Source organism: Borostomias antarcticus, assembly GCF_949987555.1.
Source record: "Borostomias antarcticus genome assembly, chromosome: 3".
Lineage (NCBI taxonomy): Eukaryota > Metazoa > Chordata > Actinopteri > Stomiiformes > Stomiidae > Borostomias > Borostomias antarcticus.
The window spans coordinates 34,254,872-34,276,156 of NC_140236.1; the positions used below are offsets into that span (position 1 = coordinate 34,254,872).

General features: G+C 45.8%; 1 protein-coding gene across 1 annotated transcript; it reads right to left on the bottom strand.

The window, feature by feature from the left end:
- Positions 1 to 3,159: 3,159 nt before the first annotated feature.
- On the bottom strand, positions 3,160 to 20,627 carry LOC311307357 (synaptic vesicle 2-related protein-like; the record flags this gene model as incomplete). Its single annotated transcript, XM_084436152.1, has 15 exons — positions 3,160 to 3,405; positions 3,546 to 3,635; positions 3,819 to 3,900; positions 4,024 to 4,135; positions 4,280 to 4,384; positions 4,468 to 4,544; positions 4,932 to 5,005; positions 5,168 to 5,296; positions 5,430 to 5,555; positions 6,184 to 6,247; positions 6,716 to 6,840; positions 7,245 to 7,316; positions 7,538 to 7,636; positions 7,761 to 7,846; positions 20,483 to 20,627. The coding sequence occupies 15 exons, from the start codon at positions 20,625 to 20,627 to the stop codon at positions 3,160 to 3,162; spliced, it is 1,632 nt and encodes a 543-aa protein (XP_084292278.1).
- Between the last annotated feature and the right edge of the window lie 658 nt (positions 20,628 to 21,285).

Below are 21,285 nucleotides of genomic sequence, written 5' to 3' on the forward strand. Positions count from 1 at the left end.
ACTGAGTACATGAGTCTTCAGAAAGTCCTGAGTTAACTGTAAGTGTGCAAATATGCATAGACATTTCACCAACACAAACATGCATGGATACCTGCATTGATAACTGGCAGAGCAGGCCTTCCGGCTCTGGCACCTGGCATAGCTGGTCTGGTCTGAGTTCTGCCGACCGGCTGCCTGGGCACTGGAACATATAGTAGAGGTAAATTAGCTCAGATTAGTCAACTCAAGTAGTACTCTTTTGGGACTGTTGAATGCACTTTATTATATTACCTTCCTCACTGGAGTCATAGCGTGTGTTGCACTGTCTCTTCCTTGTGTCTTGGGAGTTAATCCATTGATGACTGCTGCTCAAACACCTTCGCCAAGGCACTGGCTACTTCATAATGCTCTGTGTGTTCCTCAGCAGAGACAGAGGTTGTCATGGCTCCTCTTGATGTGCTTGTGGAGGTAGATCTGGGAGGTATAGGAGAATGGGCACTCAGAGCAGGAGAACACCCAAGTCTTGCACAACTCTAACATCACAGCTAGGAGAGCGAATGAGAGAGACCATTAAAAAGGATTATCTCACCTGTAGTACAAGTTCAAATATAGAGTGATTATACGTCATTGTAAATGAGAGCTTACTCTCAATTGATTCACGAGGTTAAATAAAGATTGAATGAATATGTAGCTAGTGGGGGGTTACAACCACACAACTGTGGAGAGAGAATGAGACACTTGGTTCCCTCCTCTACTGGTGTTCATGGCCATGGCCACACACCTGGAATACTCCAACCCTGATTTAAAGGCATAAAAGTGGGGAACACATTCTTGAGACGGTTCCTAAAACTGGAGGGAAAAAAAACAGGAAAATGATCTTCCCTCTCCTCATCACTCACTTCTGCATGGGGCTGAGCTCTACCCTGTCAGCAGTGGCAATACATGGGATAGCGGCTCAGCACACAGGAGAACTGCACAGAGAGGAAGGAGGAGAGAGAAAACCAACAACAAAAAAGGCAAGAAGGGTTAATAACTGAGCGAATCTTGCAAGTTTGCACTACAGGGAAGCAATTGCTCAATTTCCCTGATATTGTGGCGTCACTGGCATCAGTGATGCGTCTTATGAATCTCACATGTCTACCGCTAACATTAACTCAATATCAATATCCCCATTTGTTTATCCCGTCTATGGAAACGTATGTGCATTTGTACTTACGTGTGCCTGCCTTTATTGATGATCAGGTGTTTCTCCACCTAAGGGCTGGCCAGACAGAACCATCAGAGACCATTGGGCTGAGCTGAGGAGAGAGCGACATGTTAGAGTGTATGTGTGCATATGTATATGGTGCTCTTCTGTTAATACTCATGAGGGCATTCAACTGAACAAGACTCACAGAGCCTGTGGTGCTGTCCCAGGACTGCCCCTGGCCACGCCTGTCCCCGTCTTAGCGCCTCTAATAGTAGTCCACATCATGAGTACCTATTATGCAAAATTTGGATTTGTATGTGAGTGAAAACGTAGTACACAATTCTTTACCCGTTTGACAGAATGAGCAACCATTTCAACAGTTAAGAGTAACATGAAATCCACCAAGATGGCTGCTGTAACCAAATGAGCCAAGATGGCTGCTATAACAAATCCTGCTAGCTAGCCTAGCTCCGTTGTTGGGGCTTCTAGTATTCTGTTAACGTTAACTTCGGAAAAATGAATGCCCAAAAACAAACACATACTAACGGTGTCATGGGTTAATGCGAAATCAATGAGTAAGCTAATTATCGCATTTTATTCCAAGCGATGAAACAGTACGAACGTGCAGGAGCTCGCGCGAGCCTGCTAGACTTGAGAAGACTCCACCATTGCCCGTAATTAGGAAACAATGGCCCACGACAACACTTCATAAAAGTTATATGTGTACACAACTGAAATATTCTCAAGTTGCCAAGCCAACATTATAATTTAAGCTACAATTACACAAAAGCTAAAGTTATAACAATAATTGCGAGAGTAATTTTACGTAGGCTACTTAGCTAGCCATGATGTACAGAAAAAGGCTAATCATGTTAGCTGGCTAGCTAGTTAGCTAACATTGGAAAGAGAGCATCTGCATATTGATAATCATTACAAAAGGGAAGCTTGCACATAACGTTGGTGTTTTATCTGGGACGATACCAAAATACATAGTATGTATGTATACATACTAATGTATACATTGAAATTGAGATACTTACAGGATCTGTGTTGTCGCGGGGACAAAGACAGCGTGTTGGTCTTTCTCAATCGCTTCTGTTTCAAACGGAGCGGAAGTTTCACCCGTCCTCGTTCTTCTTCTTCTTCGCTGGGTTTAGTGGCGGATCGCAAACAACTTTAATGTGCATACCGCCACCTACTGGCACAGAGTGTGTAACTTGTTTGTCTAGTTTTTCAATTGTGTCACCTAAGAAAGTAGCCCAATGCCTTGCATTCTACGTTCACTGCTCAGCGTTCATTGCTCACATTTAGGTTGCAAAATTAGGACTTTATTCATAGGCATATTTTTTATCATTATTTTTATTAGGCCTAGACTGCAAATCTTTAGTGTTAATATTAACTGTAAATGAGAAATTACACACAAAACAGACATGCAGGATTTCTCCTCATTATTACAATTCTGTAACTGTATGACTTCAAAATTTATTTTAAAACCTAAGTAATTTACAAATGTTCTGACCCACTGTGACACATTTCCAATAAAGTCAGATTGGGACTGTGATGTAACCACATTGTCACGTTATTTAATTACATCGTAGTTACGGATTTAAGCAGCAGTGGCGGCTACGTTCCCTTACAGTGTCCTTGAGGACGGCTATTTTGGTTATTTTGCGACTGAAAAGGCAAGTGTCAGCTAGGTGTCAGCTAGGTCCGCTGCTGGTGACGTCGCAAAGTTACCACAATTACACCAATGTGTCCCGTCAGTTTTACGTACTGTGTTAGTAGGGACAGTGCCATGCACGAAGGCAAAAATGATGACAAAGATGAGGTAGACTATTTATTGGTATTTCCCTTAATCCAGACTTTCGTGCAAAATCATCTTTCTTACACTGTATAACTTTAAATGTCCAAAGATGAAGGCTATACATCTTAATGGACTCAGTGGGTCAATTATTGTCTTTTATTTGAAAGACTGAGGCAATCACTTTTTTTCAATTTCTCTCAATGCCTTGTGCCATCCTGTTGTTGTTAATGGCTGTCGTGGACGTGGGTGTTGACGTGGGCTCGGAGCCTCTGGACTGCTGGTTGGTCATCTCCTGTTCCCCAGCGCGGGGGCTGAACTCCTGCAGGCTGCGGCCGGTGGTCTCAATGGGCAGGAGCAGAGATGCTCCTATGGCCAGCACGGAACAGAGGCAGTACACCGACAGGCTCAGAAACACGGATGTTCTCACCAACACCTACGGTATGAACACAATAAGATAATAACAGAATACTACGTGCTCATTACTTGAAAATAACAGTAAATTAGTAAAGCACAGAGAAATGTTACACATAGAAAGAGGATCTTTTCTTTACAGAGTGGTCCAGTGTTACACACCTGTGCCACAAAAGGAGTGAAGAGGGCTCCGACCCTGCCCATCCCACTGCTAGAGCCCAGCCCAAGAGCTCTGACTGCTGTGGGGTATACCTGAACAGCCAGGGTGGGGGAAATTACAATACAGCTACATACACCATACACACTATATATACACTGTACAGCCTTATCCTATAACAATAACAACAACAACAACAATAATAATATTAATAATAAACATTTGAACTTGGATCAAATGTGCTCAAGATTACAAGTAAAGAGTTAAGCTTGCAATACCTCTGGTGTGTAAACATAAGCAACTTGGAATCCCGCAGTGATGAGGGCTCTAGCTATGAAGATGAAGATGATGAGAGCTATCCTGAAGAAAGAACGAAAGAGAGAGAGAGAGAGAGAGAGAGAGAGGGGGGGGGGGTGAAGTTCATATAGTCTTGTAGATATACTCCAGAGTGGCAAGAGTGACAAGGTGACCCATAGCACTTACCTCCCAATACAAGCGTACAGGGGTAGAATGGACAGAGCGAACCCGAGGAAGCACAGCGCCATGCTTCTCTTCCTGCCCAGGCGATCAATCACCCACAGGGCTAGAAGGATCCCTGCAGTGGGACGAGCACAAACATGGCTGCTTTGCTGAAGGTAAACATGCTGATGGAGGCTGAGGATCAGGAGAGGAACCGGCCCAGCCAGAGGAGCTTCAATAGTTTCCCTTCCTGGTAACTCTGGTTAAGTTTGTTGTTTACCTGGGAATTCTGCTAATGTGGTCCAGAGAAGGTCTTTGTAATCATCTAACGTTAGGTGTTTGCACTCCAGGTCACAGCTGGGCTCAATCTTGGCACCTTGCGTCACTAGGGGATTGTTCTGTTTTCAGACTTCCAAACTAGACAAGACATGAAACATGATATTTTAAATAAAACTTGCTTTCACTCACCACCGCACACATCCCCCGCTTGGAACAGCTCTGTGGTTAAGAGGACCAGGCCATAGTAGGAGAAGGCGTTCGCAAACCTGGGGCAGAGAGAGATCACACACGGTCTGAACCACTCCTGTTACGTCTGGCACTGTCGTGGCAGTGCTGTGTTCTAGCGTTCCACTCTTACGACAGAGCTGTGTTCTAGCGTTCCACACTTACGACAGAGCTGTGTTCTAGCGTTCCACTCTTACGACAGAACCATGTTCTAGTATTGCATGTTACATTTGTCATGCTACTACTGACGTCACGTTGTGCGTCCGCTTGCTTGGGAATGTGAGATTCATTAAATGGAGTAAGCTCCAACTATAGCTCATGCCATAGTCTCAATTATTTTACATAACAACTCCTTGACAGGACTCTGAGACCATCAAACTGGTGATAATTGGACAGGAGGAAAAAACTAATCCTGGTATCTATCTTACCATATAAACCACAGAAGAAGAGTAGTGGTGCGATACTGAGGGGTGAAGAGATCGCTGATCCTTCCGCGGTTTTCCTGCCACACAGAAAAGTAACACAGTTGTTATCATTTCACAGACATCAGTGTGAGCAAGACTTACTAATGTTGAGTAAATGTTTTGCTGGATTTAAGATCTCAGTGACACCACCTTGTACATACCTTGAACAAACACACAGCACACTAGTTTTACTGTCTTACCTGCTTGTTGGCTACCAGCACGCCTAGCGGCATGGTCTTGCCATTGTCAGTGGCGATGCGGTTCAACGTTGACAGAGCTTTCTCCCTGTTTCCTGTCAGCACATCAAAGCGGGCACTCTCAGGCAGCCACTGCATCAGACAGTTCAGGCTGCATTACTTCCTGTTCACTAGCGAGTACAGGCGTGTTCAGTGAGCCACGGATGCACCTGAGTGTTTGCCATGAATGATACAGAATGAATAACGATTTGTAAGCAATACTTACATAACTGAGGGCAACAAAGACCGCCAGTGGGGCCGTGGACAGGGCTAGCAGCCAGCGCCAGCCAAGAGTAGGCATTATCCACATGGCCAGAAGGACCTCAGATACAGCACCAAGGGCCCAGAATATCTGAGGGGAGAGCAAAGTTCAGAAGGGGATTATTCTATATACAGTCTGGGCTGCAGCCAAAATCTTTGTCTTTTATGAGATAAAAGAGGAAACCCGCACACTGTCTAAACCTGCACAGATTTTAATAGGTGATAGGGTTAGGGTTAGGTAATGTTTTGGTCATAGACCTTCGTCAGACAAAAATTAATGAGAATCCATACACTGAGACTCCAATCTAAATAGGTTCCGGTTCCAGGGTGTGGTTCTAGGGTGTGGCTTCACGTGAGAAATGGAATTTGCTTAACAAAAATCATCGACTACTAAGTTGATAACAAGTCAATAATCAACTAGTTAAAATAACAGGATTAGAAATTAAACACATGACAAATGAACACAAGTACAGAAAAAAGTACAGAGATTGCAAACAATTTTACATTTCAACTACAAAAAGGGGGGCATTTCAAAATAACAATTAGGGAGGATCAGAGATCAATTAGGTGCACTAATAGTTTACATTTTTCCTTTTTTATACTTTGGATGTATCCCTCTCCTACACACCTGTCTTTGAACCAGATGTGCGAAGTATTTCCTTGTTATGACATAAAAAAGGAAAGTCATAGAAAAACACTCTCTGGACACAGCAGGCTACCTCAATCAGTATAATGCAGTTGCCTCTTGACTTCACTGGGAGGAATTCTGAGTACAGGGTCACCCTGAAATAGAAAGGAAGGTATGTACTCTGCTCATTTAAATGTGTCTATGATGATGTTGCAGTGTGTGTGTGTGTGTGTGTGTGTGTGTGTGTGTGTGTGTGTGTGTGTGTGTGTGTGTGTGTGTCTGCGTCAGGAACAGGTTCTGTCACTCCAGGATATTAATACACAGTTTTGTTCCTTGTTCTGCTGTTGTTCACAGGTCTAGAGTTACTGACCTAGGAGATTATGTGGGCGTGTTACAATAACACCATGTTCTTCATTCTGTCTGATGGCCTACATTCAACATTTCACAAGATTTGAAACTTGTTGTACAAAGCAGATGTTTTGTCTATTCTTTCCCTTTCAAGCTTCATATTATGTTTGGGTATTACTGTGTTAAATGAAACCCTGTTTGAAAGTGTGTTTGATCCCTGACATGATGCAGCAGTGGAGGCCCCAGCGGTACGGTGGCCTACGAGGTTCACTCACGACTGAGGGGCTCCTCCGATGCCCACGCCCACCAGGCCGCGCAGGACCAGGATCCAGCCGTATGTCGGAGCGAAGGCACACAGCACGCCATAGTACAGGGTCCACACCATACACACCACCAGGCCCTGTTACACACACAAAAGCGTACGAGTGCGCACAACTCCAAATTAAACTGGAGCAGTCACAGGTGCCAGGTCAAGTGCTATAATGAATGAAGGGACGCAACGGCACTCATGAGATAGACAATGGTCTTCAAAACTTTAATGGGCAGGAATGAACGTTCCAGCCTTAAGCCTTCATCAGCATCCAACGTTCATTCCTGCCCATTAAATTTTTGAAGACTACTGTCTATCTCATGAGTGCTGTTGCTTCCCTGTTAAACACACACACACACACACACACACACACACACAATGTAATAAGTAAGTCCACATAACTATATCCATAACTCAACACATTGAGTGAACAATAACCTTTGCCTCAAGTGCATGTAAAATAAACACATACATAAATAAATAAATAAACTTACTAGTTTCCTGCCATACTTGTCTGCTATATTCCCCCACGGAGTGGAACTGACCATCATCCCAATGAACACTGCCTGAGAAACATGCAATGCCATTATAAAAGCACAGATCCTAATAATCTACACAGGCTCATCTTGGACAATTTGTAAACAAGTAGTTGAAAGTGCAACTAATATCATGTAATTCGGTTATGAATGTAATGATGCTGTGTGTTCTAGCTCAAGCAACAATATACTAACACTTGAGCCACAGGGGTACCAGAGAGAGAGAGAGAGAGAGAGAGAGAGAGACTGACCGACACTATAAATGCCAGTTTATAACTGGGAAGCCTCCATTCACAGTGTAGCTGAGGAGCCAGGATACTGAGGGTCATCATCTCCATAGCATCTGCTGTCTAAAGCCAGCCAATCAGATCAGAGACAACAAGACACCAGAACTACTTTAGTTGACTGGTCACTAGGAGTTAATTACAATCATCAGTCTAGCATAGGAAAAACGACAGTAATGTCCACTCTCACCCATGCCAACCCAGTGAGGACAGAGAGCTTCCATTGGAACATTCCAAAACCAATGGTCTCCACGGCATCCTCCACGGTGAAGGTATCTGCATGAGAAACATGAGGAGAAAGAAACCACAGGACAACCATGAGAAGAACAACTCTATCCCATCCAAACTCACCCATACACAGCTTTAGTACAACAAAACAAACCACTGAAATATTATGATCATAAATAGTTATTGAGACAATTCATGATGAATTAAGTGCCAGCACAGCATTGATTGGTTGTTGATTTTGCACATGCTGGTGTCCAATTAGAGTTAATTATGCAATGGTAATTGTTAGGGAAACAATGACATATACTCTTACAAAATCTGCAGTTCTTACCTGAATGAAAGGAGGACTACGAAAACAGTGTTGATGAAGCAATAAACCATGGCATTAGCCAGCTGAACATCTTAAACCATGGCATTAGCGAGCTGAACACCTTATCACTGTCATAGACACTCCAGACCATATCAGTCAAAACTGGCTTCAGTCCATTGACTATCAGGGCTTTTTAGAGAGAAGTCAGGTAATGTTGAACATGACTGTGTTGAAACGTGTTTCTCCACAAACCTTGAGTGGGCAGATCCTGTTCGAAAGGCGCTGAACTGTGGAGCACAAGATCCACAGTCTGAATAGAGGTGGTGGTGTTAACCTCATAATCTGCACACTGGTCCTCATCTGTGTGACGGAGACTATCTGCTCCACCTCTGAATGTTACCACGCTGCAAACAGGACATTTCCAAGAACATGTTTGATTTATAGAACATGCCTGGGAAAACACAACAGAACTTGTGTAACTCTTGAAACTTGAATTTGTATGTAACCTGGAACACAAAATGCACATTTTCCTTCCCTGAAACCCCTCCCAGACAGGTTTTTCCTCAAAGACATTCACCTATGTACTTACTGTCGCCCTCATGGAATATGAATACAATACATTCCTGTATAATATGTCTGATTTGGTTACTGTACCTAATTTCAGAATTTCTCCATTGCTGGTAACCTATTGATGTTTTTCCCAGTTTGTTCATGTCGCTGAGGCTGGTGACTGCTACCAACTGACTGCATATTTGAGATGGTTTAAGCTGCTAGAGCATTGATCTCAAGTTACAGTGAGATACCCAATCAGCAAAAAGCCCTTTAGGTGGGCTGGGTGTGGTTAGAGACATTTAGGTGAGGAAAGGGGTGTGGTTAGAGCCATTGTAAATAACTTTAGAAGTGTGTGTTGCAAGGAGAGTAGGCGATGAGTGCGTTTCACTTATGAGTGAGTTTAAACAATTCAACTCGGTTACAGTCTATCTAAGGCAAGTTTATCATCTAACACATATCATTAATGATGTAATCTTGGCCTACCTGCCTGCCTGTCTATCACTCTCTATGTCACTCTGTCTATCACTATCACTCTATGTCTGTCACTCTGTCTATCACTCTCTCTGTCTATCACTCTCTCTGTCACTCTCTCTACTATCACTTTGCCCAAAATGAGTGAGGCTGCCCTGATACAAACACTGAGCTATTACCTCCACCCAGCCCTGATACAAACACTGAGCTATTACCTCCACCCAGCCCTGATACAAACACTGAGCTATTACCTCCACCCAGCCCTGATACAAACACTAAACTATTACCTCACACCAGCCCTGATACAAACACTGAAGTATTACCTCCACCCAGCCCTGATACAAACACTGAGCTATTACCTCACACCAGCCCTGATACAAACACTGAAGTATTACCTCCACCCAGCCCTGATACAAACACTGAGCTATTACCTCCACCCAGCCCTGATACAAACACTAAACTATTACCTCACACCAGCCCTGATACAAACACTGAGCTATTACCTCCACCCAGCCCTGATACAAACACTGAGCTATTACCTCCACCCAGCCCTGATACAAACACTAAACTATTACCTCACACCAGCCCTGATACAAACACTGAAGTATTACCTCCACCCAGCCCTGATACAAACACTGAGCTATTACCTCCACCCAGCCCTGATACAAACACTGAGCTATTACCTCACACCAGCCCTGATACAAACACTGAGCTATTACCTCACACCAGCCCTGATACAAACACTGGATTATTACCTCAACCCAGCCCTGATACAAACACTGAGCTATTACCTCCACCCAGCCCTGATACAAACACCGAACTATTACCTCACACCAGCCCTGATACAAACACTGAGCTATTACCTCCACCCAGCCCTGATACAAACACTGAACTATTACCTCCACCCAGCCCTGATACAAACACTGAGCTATTACCTCCACCCAGCCCTGATACAAACACTGAGCTATTACCTCCACCCAGCCCTGATACAAACACTGAACTATTACCTCCACCCAGCCCTGATACAAACACTAAACTATTACCTCCACCCAGCCCTGATACAAACACTGAGCTATTACCTCCACCCAGCCCTGATACAAACACTGAGCTATTACCTCCACCCAGCCCTGATACAAACACTAAACTATTACCTCACACCAGCCCTGATACAAACACTGAAGTATTACCTCCACCCAGCCCTGATACAAACACTGAGCTATTACCTCCACCCAGCCCTGATACAAACACTGAGCTATTACCTCCACCCAGCCCTGATACAAACACTGGATTATTACCTCAACCCAGCCCTGATACAAACACTGAGCTATTACCTCCACCCAGCCCTGATACAAACACCGAACTATTACCTCACACCAGCCCTGATACAAACACTGAGCTATTACCTCCACCCAGCCCTGATACAAACACTGAGCTATTACCTCCACCCAGCCCTGATACAAACACTGAGCTATTACCTCCACCCAGCCCTGATACAAACACTGAGCTATTACCTCCACCCAGCCCTGATACAAACACTGAACTATTACCTCCACCCAGCCCTGATACAAACACTGAGCTATTACCTCCACCCAGCCCTGATACAAACTCTGAACTATTACCTCCACCCAGCCCTGATACAAACACTGAACTATTACCTTCACCCAGCCCTGATACAAACTCTGAACTATTACCTCCACCCAGCCCTGATACAAACACTGAGCTTGCGCCAGCATAATCAGGGGCCGGGCAGCCTCAGCTGCCAGAACTCTTGTATTTGGCAATATATAATATATAAGATATATATCTTCTTCTTCTTCTACTTTTTCTTCTTCTTCTTCCTAGGACGTCTGACTTCCCATACATGAAAAATCACCCAAAATAATTTTATCCCAAAAGCTGTATTTTTGACAGTATTTTGAAAACTGTCGCCTCAAAGTATTGCTGTTCCTACAGGAAAATAGATACACAGTATGCATGATTATGTTCTGTTAAAAATATATAATTTGTTGACAGGAAACCAAGAGGTACAAGAGTGGAAGAGGGGACAGGAGGAGAGGACATAGAGATGAGAGGTGAGATACCTGATGTTAGCCAAAGAGACACTACATTAATTAGATCCTGGCAAGTTTAAAAAATAATGTGGATGGATGGATGGATGGATGGATAAGTGGGTATGTGGGTGGGTGTGTGTGTGTTTATAGCTTATGTTTATGTTTTGTTAATTTGTGGACAGGAGATGAAAATGGACACCACAGTGGAGGAGAGGTGACAGGAGGAGACCAGCATGGACAAAAGACAGGAGGAGAGGTGACAGGAGGAGACCAACATGGACACCACAGTGGAAGAGAGGTGACAGGAGGAGACCAACATGGACATCAGAGTGGAGGAGGCCAGGCTGGGAGAGAGGTGACAGGAGGAGCTAGTCTCATGTTTCTAATAGATGGTGTGTTCTCATCAACATTCACTTAAGTTGTGTCCTCTCTGGATGACCTCCACTGCTCTCAGTTAAAGATGATATTAATCCAATATGATGCGTGTTGTTCTTTATAGATCTAGCCTCTTCATTTTGTAGATGGCCCATCATCATCTACATCATCACATGCCGCCTGATGTGAATTTGCACACCCTGATCCTTTACAGCTGCTAAATGCAACAGAACACTCAAGGCCATGTTTCTTGCATGTGCACCTCAGGCTGCTGCAGTCTGTCTTGCAGGTGCAACTGAAGACCTTAAGAAGTTCTTGTGGATCTGGTGGTAAGTCCGTCTGGACAGGGACAAGCCTCCCATCATTCTCGTTCCACCCCCATTCTTGTGGCAGGAGTTCATCTACAGGTCCCTTCCACTGTTGCACCTGGTAGTACACACGGAGACTCTGGTACTTTGCTGCTGCTGACGTTGGTGGTAGACTCTGTGGCTGTACATGAGAAGTGCTGGTAGCCACCTTCTCACAAAAGCGCTTGTATCTTAGACTGTCAAGTCCCTCCCCAGGCTTCCCATTGTACAGGCACAGCCAAGCATTCTCTCCTGCTGACACAATCTCTGCTCTAGAAGCTGACTATGAGTCAAACACTGTAGCTTGCTGATGGAACTCGCTGCTGGCTCTGAACTTATTGAGGGGAGCTCCTTTCCCAATGCCATAAAGGCAGGACGTAGTGTCACACCCAGCTATAGCATGAATGAAGAGAATGTGAGTGCACACACTGGGACCTAGCTGCTGCTTGACGGACATGATGTTCCAGATGCGTGGCTTCATGCTTTTCTTGGGCTCAAGTTTGAAGAAGAGGTCATGGGAGTTGAGGTTGGGGTGGTAGATGAGGAGGACGAGCAGATTTGTATCATGTCACAAGAATGGTTGTGGAACGAGAATGATGGGAGGCTTGTCCCTGTCCAGACGGACTTACCACCAGATCCACAAGAACTTCTTAAGATCATCAGATGCACCTGCAAGACAGACTGCAGCAGCCTCAGGTGCACATGCAAGAAACATGGCCTTGAGTGTTCTGTTGCATTTAGCAGCTGTAAAGGATCAGGGTGTGCAAATTCACATCAGGCGGCATGTGATGATGTAGATGATGATGAAGGCAAGTTATTATTATTATTATTATCATCCTGCTCATGTTCTCTTCTCTCCTGAAGTGGACCCTCTAATCGTGTGTGTGTGTGTGTGTGTGCGCGCGCACGCGTGTGTGATTTTCTCCCACAGGTATCTGAAGTGGACCCTCTAGCACCTGGCTGCTCTGCTATGGACGGTTCTACATCTCAGACTGTCCTCTCCAGGGTTCTACTGTTCTCTACAGGGCTGTAGACTGTTCTCCAGGGTTCTACTGTTCTCTACAGGGCAGGATTTTCTGTTGCAATATGTGTGAGATTCACTCCTTTTCTCTTCACCAAATGCCAATAGAATTAAAAATATATTTCTGTATATGCACTGTGATGCATCCTATATAGTTTCTGGTTGATTGGGGACAGTGCTGTGTGGACATCAGACAAGAAAACATGCATAAACCTTTTTCTTTTACATAGGCGAAAATTGGAAATTGGTATATTTGTCACATACCTTCCATCTGCATTTTTCATTACTTTCCACCACTGGGATTTTGGGGGACTTTTGATATGTTATAAAGAACATATGTATGACACTAAAACAGTTGAAATAATTTCTGTTGCAATTTTTTCCATATTGACCCCTTTTGTCTCATAAAATGCCTGGACTATTGGGCTAGTGTAGGCCATTGCTAGCCTCTACCCACAAGCCTCCATTACATTGATCATAAGCCTACTAAGAGAATACCAAGCGGAGTCTTGGTAAGGCTTTTATCATCATGATTTATTAAGTCTTTCAAGCTCCATGATTTGCATTAAAAATATAATCTCTCTCACACACAGTCATGTAATCCAGTCAATCTAACTCCATAACAAATTGCATTAGGCCTACGTAACTAGCAAGCTAACTATAGCAAACGAAGTCAATGTAGATAGCTAGAGAACTAGCAAACGAAGTCAATGTAAATAGCTAGCGAACTAGCTATAGCGTCATTTCCACCACGCCCTTAGAGAACGGCGATTCGCCAAATAAAAAGTGATTGACAACCGTTTCAGGCGAAATTAGTTTTTGATTGACAAGACGATTGTCAGCCTCTGATTGGTCAAAGTAAAAATTGATTGACAGTTGACCCGCCCCCTCGAAGTCTCCGGCCTGCAGAGATACACAAACAGGCGGCCAGCTAATTGAAATAAATGTAGGGCTAGATTGAAATAGATTTAAGCTTCTTTTTGCTTAAGACCCAACGATACCCCTTATTTAATACACTCCCACAAGCGCTTAAAAGGCTGGTCGGATAACAACCGATAGCAACCGATGTCACTCAGCGCTCAGTCGTTAATTGTCCACGTTTTCGATAGAGACGGATAGGCATTATTGGTGATATTAAATAAGGGTTATCGCTCTTTGTGAATCATTCATATTCAAGGGCGTTTTGTTATTTTGAAGACTTCTCGTAGGCTAGCAGTAGGATTTGAAAGCAGCCCAAGACAGAGGCGCGCTGCGCTCCTGACCCCCGAGTGCACAGCCCATGATCCGATGAGAGAGAGGGAGGGAAGAGAGAGATAGGGTGGAGGCGGGGAGAGATGAATGGGTGAATGAGAGGCCTTTGTAAGGCGCTTTGGATAAAAGCGTTATACGTTAATGCACTCCATTTACCATCTGATCAACTATGAGTTGATGGAATGAGAAAGAGGGGGGAATGGGTGAATTAATTGGAGTGTGACGCCCTCTAGTGGTGAGAATTGTGAGTCACATACTGAGAACCTGGGTCAAGTACACACACTGTACATTTGACTTGAGGTGCGTTAGATTTATCTCTGAGTTTGCACTTTTGAGGCCCAAGTATGAGAGAGCTAACCGTCTTTTATCCATATCTGGGCAACATAACCCAGACCTCCCGGAGTCCGATAGATACCCCTGTGTCTGCTGTGGATGTCGTTGCATTTAGTTAACACACACACATACGTACACACAGACATACACCAGCCCATTTCCGGCTTTAGGCCTGGGCCATAGCAAACACACACCAGTATTTGCCATGTCTCTCCTATGATGCTTTTTTAGCCTCTCTTACTCTGAAATGTAATTTAATGTAATTTATTGCTTTATAAATGTTCTTAGCCGGTAGACAAACATATTCCTGGAGCTTGCTCGATCGCCTTGTTGAGAGGGGTCAGGGAAGAATTTTTACAGCTCACTTATCTGGCCCCCGGGTGATTACTGTTTTTTTGCTTCCCTCTGGAATATGTAGAGAGTGGGTCGTATGCCCACCTCCCTTGTTCTCTGTAAAGCGCATTGTGTTGCCTCTGGGTATGAAATGCGCTCTACAAATAAAGCTTTGATTGATTGATTGATTGATTGATTGATTGATTGATTGATTACGCATGAAAGAAACCTGAGACAACTTTAAAGGTTATGTACATTTATACAGTTTCACAAATACAGTACGTCATTAACAGTAATGTCACATGACACACAGACATTCAGATATGGAGCAACATAGAACCATTTGGGGGGAGTCACTATAGGAGCAAAAACACTCTTCTCTTGTACATAGATAAGTACTTTATACATAATGTATACATACAAAATATATTCCAAACGTGTCACCATATCACAATAGCCTGGACAAAACACATAAAAACAGTTTGGTACAAAATCTCATTAGCAAAAAATAATAATAGGTGAATTCTATCTATGGAGTGATTGCTTTTACAAAGAGAAGTGGAACACTACAAAAATACCGATGCAGATATACTGTACAATGCAGATTCTCAACCTCTGTTTCTGCGTTCGTCTGACTACCTCCACTACCAACAACGACACAAAGCTATGCTCCTGAGGTCTTTGGCCTTTGACCTTTCTGGATTGTTCACCCTAAAAGGAGGTGAGAGTTAGGATGATCAGTAGGGAGTGTTGCAAACACTGACCCTATCATTACGGTAACTGGCACATCCACAGAGTTGCTTTTGAGGCTGAGTTGAAGGAGTAGATGTTGTTTTTTTGCTTCCCTCTGGAATATGTAGAGAGTGGGTCATATGCCCACCTCCCTTGTTCTCTGTAAAGCGCATTGTGTTGCCTCTGTGTATGAAATGCGCTATACAAATAAAGCTTTGATTGATTGATTGATGTTAGCAGGGTGAAGCAGTAGATGTTAGCAGGGTGAAGCAGTAGATGTTAGAGGGTGAAGCAGTAGATGTTAGAGGGCGAAGCAGTAGATGTTAGCAGGGTGAAGCAGTAGATGTAAAGGTTGAAGCAGTAGATGTTAGAGGGCGAAGCAGTAGATGTTAGCAGGGTGAAGCAGTAGATGTAAAGGTTGAAGCAGTAGATGTTAGAGGGCGAAGCAGTAGATGTTAGCAGGGTGAAGCAGTAGATGTAAGGGGGTGAAGCAGTAGATGTTCGAGGGTGAAGCAGTAGATGTTCGAGGGTGAAGCAGTAGATGTTCGAGGGTGAAGCAGTAGATGTTGGAGGCTGAAGCAGTAGATGTTAGAGGGTGAAGCAGTAGATGTTCGAGGGTGAAGCAGTAGATGTTCGAGGGTGAAGCAGTAGATGTTCGAAGGTGAAGCAGTAGATGTAAAGGTTGAAGCAGTAGATGTTAGCAGTATACGTTAGCAGGGTGAAGGAACTCATCCTGTTCGTCTTTGGTTTGTAATTTCTGGATTGTTCGACCTCACCAGAGAGCTCCAGGTGAGAGTTTGGGGTGGAGGGGGAGGAGCTTGAGGGGGAGGAGCTTGAGAAGCTTGGTAGTAACGTATCCTTCTACACTCCTGTCTTTGCCTGTTGTTGGGTACAAGTAGGTCATGTGATTCTAAGATGTCCTTAGATGTTTTTCAGTTTGTGTGTATGGGAGGTAGGATGGGACCAGGCAGCATACCTACAGTACCTACCTACCTACCCATCTACCTACCTACCTAGTCACCTACCTACCTACCCATCTACCTACCTACCTAGTCACCTACCTACCTACCCATCTACCTACCTACCTAGTCACCTACCTACCTACCTTCCCATCTACAGTACCTACCTACCTACCCACCAACCCATCTACCTACCTACCTACCTACCAACCCATCTACCTACCTACCTAGTCACCTACCTACCCATCTAAAGTATCTACCTACCTACCTACCTATCCATCTACCTACCTACCTAGTCACCTACCTACCTACCTACCTACCCATCTAAAGTATCTACCTACCTACCTACCTACCTACCTACCTATCCATCTACTTACCTACCTACCTACCTACCTACCAACCCATCTACCTACCTACCTAGTCACCTACCTACCTACCTACCCATCTACAGTACCTACCTACCTACCCACCAACCCATCTACCTACCTACCAACCCATCTACTTACCTACCTAGTCATCTACCTACCTACCTACCCATCTAAAGTATCTACCTACCTACCTACCTACCTACCGCCCTACCTATCCATCTACCTACCTACCTAGTCACCTACCTACCTACCCATCTACAGTACCTACCTACCTACCTAACCATCTACCTACCTACCCACCCCCCCACTTAGCTACCCACCCCCCTACCTACCTACCTACCCAACTATCTACCTAGCTACCTTTCTACCCACCTACCTACCTACCTACCCATCTACCTACCTATTTTCCTACCCACCTACCTATTTACCTACCTAGCTAACTACCTACCCACCTATCTACCTACCTACCCAACTCCCTACCTACCTACCTACCTACCTACCTACCTCTCTACCTACTTACCTACCTACCTACCCACCTACCTACCTACCCATCTACCTACCTACCTACCTACCTATCTACCTCTTTACCGACCTACCTATCCACCTAACTACCTCTCTAACTACCTACCTACCTACCTACCTACCTACCTACCTACCTATCCACCTAACTACCTCTCTAACTACCTACCTACCTAGCCACCTAACTACCTACGGCGGCTTTAATTTGATTTTTATTACACATTTTATTCCACAAAGTCTCTTAGTCCAGGCAGCTCACTGAGCATAGCCGTGGGATGGGCACTGATTAACGTGCATCAGTATACAGTGGAGATAGAACCCAAACACAGGCAGAGAATGTTCAGAGACTTTATTCATGAATGAAATCAGTACAAGCACAAGACATAATAACAAGTAACCCCAAACTGAACAAACCTAATTTTGAGGCCAATGGGGTAGATGGTGATGGTCTAGATGACACTTCTTCACACACCCTGGTCCAGCATACCAGAGTTTAGTTCATCAGCACTGTAGCCAGGGTCCTTCCTCAGACATGTGGTTGGTAGGTGGGTGGTTGGGTAGATTTGTGTTGGTCAGTCTGTCATCGTGGTGTTATTTGTTATGTATTGCCTTGAATGTCTTGTTTTTGTTCAGTGGCTAGTGTTGGGGGGAACTGGAACATTTGCCACTTTACAACACATCGTGTAACATATACCACTTTCCCAGCACACCACTAGACGCCATGGGGGTGGATAAGGTACTAGCGAGGCTGTCTCCTCTAACGGTCTTGGTCATCACAAATGGTGGAGGAGGAGGAATAGGGGGGCGTGGTTGTGGAGTAGGGGGAAGAGGAGGAGGAGTAGGCGGGCGTGGTTGTGGAGTAGGGGGAAGAGGAATAGGGGGGCGTGGTTGTGGAGTAGGGGGAAGAGGAGGAGGAATAGGGGGGCGTGGTTGTGGAGTAGGGGGAAGAGGAGGAGGAGTAGGGGGGCGTGGTTGTGGAGTAGGGGGAGGAGAAGGAGGAGTAGGGGGGCGTGGTTGTGGAGTAGGGGGAGGAGAAGGAGGAGTAGGGGGGCGTGGTGGTGGAGTAGGGGGAGGAGAAGGAGGAGTAGGGGGGCGTGGTTGTGGAGTAGGGGGAGGAGAAGGAGGAGTAGGGGGGCGTGGTTGTGGAGTAGGGGGAGGAGGAAGAGGAGTAGGGGGGCGTGGTGGTGGTGGAGTAGGGGGAAGAGAAGGAGGAGTAGGGGGGCGTGGTGGTGGAGTAGGGGGAGGAGAAGGAGGAGTAGGGGGGCGTGGTTGTGGAGTAGGGGGAAGAGGAGGAGGAATAGGGGGGCGTGGTTGTGGAGTAGGGGGAAGAGGAGGAGGAGTAGGGGGGCGTAGTTGTGGAGTAGGGGGAGGAGGAAGAGGAGTAGGGGGGCGTAGTGGTGGTGGAGTAGGGGGAAGAGGAGAGACAGATGGAGCTGTGATAGAAGGGACTGCGTCAGACAGGGCTGTGTCAGGTGTCCTCTTCATCAGAGAGTCCAAGGTGGAAGAGGTCGCCCCTTGACAGATTTCTTCCCAATTCTTACGAATGAGCCTCCGACGCTGAGAGAGCTCCAGATCTTGTCTCCAGTGGCACTCGGGTGATCGTGGAACATCGGAGTCAGATTGTCCCTTTACCAGCACACCACTAGACGCCATGGGGGTGGATAAGGCGCTAGCGGGGCTGTCAACTCTACTGATCCTGGTCATGGAAAGTGGTCGACTGACAAATGGAGCTGTGTCAGATGGAGCTGTGTCAGCAGCCCTCTTAACCATAGAGTCCGAGGTGGAAATGGCCGACCCTTGACAGATTTCTTCCCACCTCTTACGAATGAGCCTCCGATGCTGAGAGAGCTCCGGACCTTGTCTCCAGTGGCACTCGGGTGATCGTGGAACATCGGAGTCAGATTGTCCCTTTACCAGCACACCAGTAGACGCCATGGGGGTGGATAAAGCGCTAGCGGGGCTGTCAACTCTAACGGTCTTGGTCATCGCAAATGGTGGTCTGACAGATGGAGCTGTGATAGAAGGGACTGCGTCAGACAAGGCTGTGTCAGGTGTCCTCTTCATCAGAGAGTCCGAGGTGGAAATGGCCGACCCTTGAAAGACTCCCTCCCACTTCTTGCGAAAAACCCTCCGACGCTGAGAGAGCTCCAGATCTTGTCTCCAGCCTTGAAAGACTCCCTCCCACTTCTTGCGAAAAACCCTCCGACGCTGAGAGAGCTCCAGATCTTGTCTCCAGTGGCGCTCGGGTGATCGTGGAACATCGGAGTCAGATTGTCCCTTTACCAGCACACCAGTAGACGCCATGGGGGTGGATAAGGCGTTAGCGGGGCTGTCAACTCTACTGATCCTGGTCATGGAAAGTGGTCGACTGACAGATGGAGCTGTGTCAGCAGCCCTCTTAACCATAGAGTCCGAGGTGGAAATGGCCGACCCTTGATAGACTCCCTCCCACTTCTTGCGAAAAACCCTCCGACGCTGAGAGAGCTCCAGATCTCGCCTCCAGTGGCGCTCGGGTGATCGTGGTACGTCCTGGTCAGATTGTCCCTTTACCAGCACACCAGTAGACGCCATGGGGGTGGATAAAGCGCTAGCGGGGCTGTCAACTCTAACGGTCTTGGTCATCGCGAATGGTGGTCTGACAGATGGAGCTGTGATAGAAGGGACTGCGTCAGACAAGGCTGTGTCAGGTGTCCTCTTCATCAGAGAGTCCGAGGTGGAAATGGCCGACCCTTGAAAGACTCCCTCCCACTTCTTGCGAAAAACCCTCCGACGCTGAGAGAGCTCCAGATCTTGTCTCCAGTGGCGCTCGGGTAATCGTGGAACATCGGAGTCAGATTGTCCCTTTACCAGCACACCAGTAGACGCCATGGGGGTGGATAAGGCGCTAGCGGGGCTGTCAACTCTACTGGTCCTGGTGATCGCGAATGGTGGTCTGACAGACGGGGCTGTGTCAGACGGGGCTGTGACAAATGGACCGGTGACAGACAGTGCTGTGTCATATGGAGCTGTGACAGCTGCCCTGTTCACCAGAGAGTCTGAGCTCTTGCAACAGAGCCTCTGACAGCGAGGCAGCACCAGACGCTCCCTGTCGGCCTTGGCTGAGAGAGGAACGTTCAGCTCTGATTTGCCCTTTGAACTTTTGCCCTTGCGTGTTGGAAAGGGCTTGGTGACGCCGCCAGGCGGCACGGGGGCGAAGCCTCTGCTCATCTCAGACACCGGGTCTTGTCCACAGCCCCCCGGATCATAGGAGTCAGAACCTGAATCGTCTTGTCCTCGACAGTCACAATGGCGCTCATGCATCTGCATTAGCACTTCCAGATGGTCAGGGCAGCTGTCGACCCGTGCTGTCACACTGTCCCTCTGGGCCCTTTTGAGATACAACAAAATAAAATAAACTAAATTGACTTTTGATGATTTCAGTACACTTGTACAATCAAAATGCATCATACCACACATTTTAAACATAAACACACACATCTCACACATGCATGCACACACGCACGCACAAACAAACACACACACACACACACACACGCACACACACGGTTGGATACACTGAAAAAAACATTATCAACTTACCAATCAATGTCTTCAAGGTTTTCATCATCATCCTAATTTATAAAGGAAATACAAGATGGTATTTAGGCTCAATTTAGGTCATTAAGGCTTCACAAAGACAGAACAGCTTCTGTAATTGTTTGAATTGTAATTGATTAAAGTACAATGAAACTTTGATTACCAACCTGAATGTGTCTGTGGCGATTTCTCCATTGATCTAATAGCCAAAAAAAGACCAGGTTCACAGAGAGAAGGAACCAAACTGCCATGCAGACGAATGACAGATCAAGATCCAACGGGGTTGTCT